This window comes from Seriola dumerili, unplaced genomic scaffold (genome assembly GCF_002260705.1).
Source record: "Seriola dumerili isolate Sdu_G_001 unplaced genomic scaffold, Sdu_1.0 BDQW01000435.1, whole genome shotgun sequence".
NCBI lineage: Eukaryota > Metazoa > Chordata > Actinopteri > Carangiformes > Carangidae > Seriola > Seriola dumerili.
This window is the reverse complement of record NW_019174690.1, coordinates 283,144-286,349: the sequence shown is the minus strand read 5'-3', so window position 1 is coordinate 286,349 and position 3,206 is coordinate 283,144. Positions and strand designations below refer to the sequence as shown.

The following is a 3,206-nucleotide window of genomic DNA, read 5'->3' as shown; positions in this document are numbered from 1 at the left end:
TCATCTAGTTCATTACGTCCTCAATCACTGATCACAATCACACACACAGTCCAGACAGGCTCCTGGTTTGGACCTGGTCTGGTTAGTTTCAGAGGTCAGATGAACTCAGAGAAAGAGATTTTCTTCTTCAGTTCAGAGACACGGATGAAGAACAGACTTTACTGAGTCGGTTTAAACACGACCGACAAACTCCTCAAGTTTTAAACTGACACAAGAAAAATCACATCAAACTAAAACCTGTTAAACTTTAACTTTAATTAAACTGAACTCAGATCACAAAGTTTCACATCTTCATTTGTGTGGATTGGTCAGTGTCTGCGTAGTCCTGGCCTCTGATTGGTCAGTGTCAGTCTCCTGCCGGCTTTCTGGGGGCCGGGTCCGACTCCTGCTCCCCGCTGTGAGGATCCTGTCTGGCGGACAGTCGGTCCAGAGATCGTGGCGAGGCGTCAGCGCCGGTCGTAGTCCGGCGGCAGCAGGCAGCGAGGTCGGCCCTGAAGGACGGAGTGTAGAAACCATAGATGACGGGGTCACAGCAGGTGTTCAAGTTCCCGAACACAAAGAGGGCGTGGTGAACGTACTCAGGTGTGACACGCAGCATGTCGGGCTGGAACCAGTACCAGATCCCCAGCAGGTAGTACGGAGTCCAGCACACCACGAAGGACAGCACGATGACCACCGTCATCTTCAGAGTCTTCATCCGAGCCTTCGGGATGATGTCAGTGCCGCTGCGACGCAGGTACGACTCACCTGCTGAGAGAGGGAGGAACTACCTCAGTGATCTGGACAGGTGTGCAGGTATCCAGGTGTTGTACAGGTGTGTCACAGGTGTTTGTTACCTTTTTCCCTCTGGTGTTGCTGGTGGATGTGCACCAGTATCCGACTGTAGCAGCAGCTCATCACCAGCAGGGGGACGACGTACAGCGTGGTGAAGTGGAACATGTTGTAAACCGTCTCCTGCCAGCGGCGCCTGAAGCTGCCGTGAGTCGCACACTGAGTGAAATCTACGCCCTCCACCCTGATCGCCCTGAAGATGAAGAGCTGGACACAGACGGAGACAGGTGAGACAGAGACAGTCCCACTGCTACCTGAGGACAGGTGAGGTTTGGCCTCAGTCAGTCTGAGGGGACGATGGTTTCAGCAGCTGTTGTTACAATCAGTTACTAACACGACAAATCCTGATGTCACGCAGTGATCAGACATGAAGCTGAAGACCAGTGGTGTGTCACATGGTCACATGGTCACATACTCCAAACTGCAGTGAGAAGGTGTTTGATGTTCAGGTGTGATGAGGTGAGCAGATATTCACTGTATTAAAACATCCGTTCTCCAGCTGAACCAAACCAAACTAAACCTACCCAAACTGGACTGAACCGAACCAAAGAGGACTCTGACGTGAAGTGGACTCTAATGATCAGAGTCCACTTCACGTCAGGGTTTTGTGTAGTCAAACTAGCTCAGTCAAACTGACGTCTGTTTGTTTCAGCTGTTTTCCAGCTTGTAGCTTCTTAGCGTTACTAGCATTCCTTATAGAAACCAAGGGGAGCAGTTAGCCCGAGCTAACAGCAGGAGGTTTTGCACATTTAATCTCTCCATCAGAAACCACAACATTCCTGCAGGGATTAATGTTCAGGTTTGACTGAGGGTTTACTGCAGGAGCTGCTGTGAACTGAGAACCTTCACCTGGACCAGAGGAACCTGCAGCTGGACTGTAAACAGTAGTTATGATCATCTGGTCATCAACTGTTCTTCATCACGCCATCCTCAGGTTAACCTGACTCCGCCCCTCACTGCGAACCCAGCTCATCTGATAAATATTAATGTTAGAGGCGGAGTGACGATGAAACAGTCAGTCTGTTCACAGCATCTGAGGAAACCAGACAGATTCTTCTTCTTCTCAACATGTGCCCACACACAACCAATCACAGCAGAGAGTTTACCTGCAGCCAATCAGAGCTCAGATTCTGGAGCTGTTACTTGTGTTAAATGTGATACTGTCAGAAAGCTGCTCTGTGATTGGTCCGAGAGGAGACTCAGGTGAAACAACCTGTGGTGACTTTTTTGTCACCCCATGTCCACATGTGGTGATGTGTCACCTGTGCTGACGTGTTACCTATGCTGATGTGTTACCTGTGCTGCCATGTTACCTGTGCATACGTGTTACCTGTGCTGATATCTACCTGTGGTGACGCCAGCAGCACGCTGAGGCTCCAGGCCAGCAGCAGCATGCGTCGGTTCCTGCAGTGCGCGCTCAGAGCGTCCAGTGGGTGCAGGATGGCGTGCTGTCGGTCGAGGCTGATGACGACGAGGATGAAGGCAGAGGCGTGCATGGCGAACAGCTTGAGGAAACAGAGCAGCTTACAGAGCGCGTCTCCTCCATACCACTGCACTGTCACGTTCCACACAGCGTCCAGAGGCATCACCACAAACGTCATCATCAGGTCGGCCGACGCCAGGCTCAGCATCAGCGGTCGCAAGTGAGATGCCAGCCGACGGCCACGCCCACGCCACACGCTGGCCAATAGGGCCAGGTTACTGCAGGCCGCGAACAGGAAGAGGACCAAGGTGGCTCCAACACGGAACTGAGCAGCACGGGTGAAACTGGGAGCCTCCCAGTCTGTGAGAGGAGGGTACTGGGAGGTGTTGGGAAGGGGCAGGGCTGCGGAGCTGGTGGGTGGAGCCAGTGATGACAACCTCAGGATGGACCAGTTACCTGACATCCTGCAGAGAAGGAGAGGGAGGAGGTCAGGTGAGATTCCAGACTGGGGTTTGATTATAGGACAGTTGATTCTGATTATTAATTCAATGGTTCCCAACCTTTTCCAACTCAAGGACACTTCCCCCACCCACATCTGACCCTGTAACAATATGGAGGCCCAATAATGACTCCTTACAGCATTTTTATTTTAATGATATTGATCAAACATTGGCTTATAACAGTGATAGTCATTAATAGTTACCAGTTAATAATTATTTTCACTAAAATTATACATGCAAATTGTTCAAATTGTTGTTAAATTGTTTTGCAAATTATTTCACGGTCCACTTGCAATACATTCACGGCCCATCAGTGGGCCCTGGCCCACGGGTTGGGAACCACTGTGCTAATTGTTCATCATTCGTTCTGCAGAGACTTCCTCCCTGAACCTTTTAAAATGACTTTAACTGTTCAGTTCAGCTGTAACTTCAGGTCTTTGTCACCTGGTCGA

At 50.4% G+C, this 3,206-nt stretch overlaps 1 protein-coding gene across 1 annotated transcript; it reads right to left on the bottom strand.

Moving 5' to 3' along the window:
* Positions 1-346: 346 nt before the first annotated feature.
* LOC111234088 (gonadotropin-releasing hormone II receptor-like) lies at positions 347-2,717 on the bottom strand. The gene is made up of 3 exons (XM_022762004.1): positions 2,178-2,717; positions 837-1,038; positions 347-750 (listed from the first exon to the last, which is right to left on the bottom strand). Exons 1-3 carry the CDS (start codon positions 2,715-2,717, stop codon positions 347-349), a joined length of 1,146 nt encoding a protein of 381 aa, XP_022617725.1.
* Positions 2,718-3,206: the final 489 nt, after the last annotated feature.

Bases quoted from the DNA above. Each gene is read 5' to 3' on its own strand.
- LOC111234088 (XM_022762004.1), bottom strand. From the start codon at position 2,717: ATGTCAGGTAACTGGTCCATCCTGAGGTTGTCATCACTGGCTCCACCC. The intron at 1,039-2,177 runs GTAGATATCAGC...GTCTGTGTCCAG, and splicing joins TGCTGCTGGCGTCACCACAG to CTCTTCATCTTCAGGGCGAT. The intron at 751-836 runs GTAACAAACACC...TCCCTCTCTCAG, and splicing joins GCAACACCAGAGGGAAAAAG to CAGGTGAGTCGTACCTGCGT.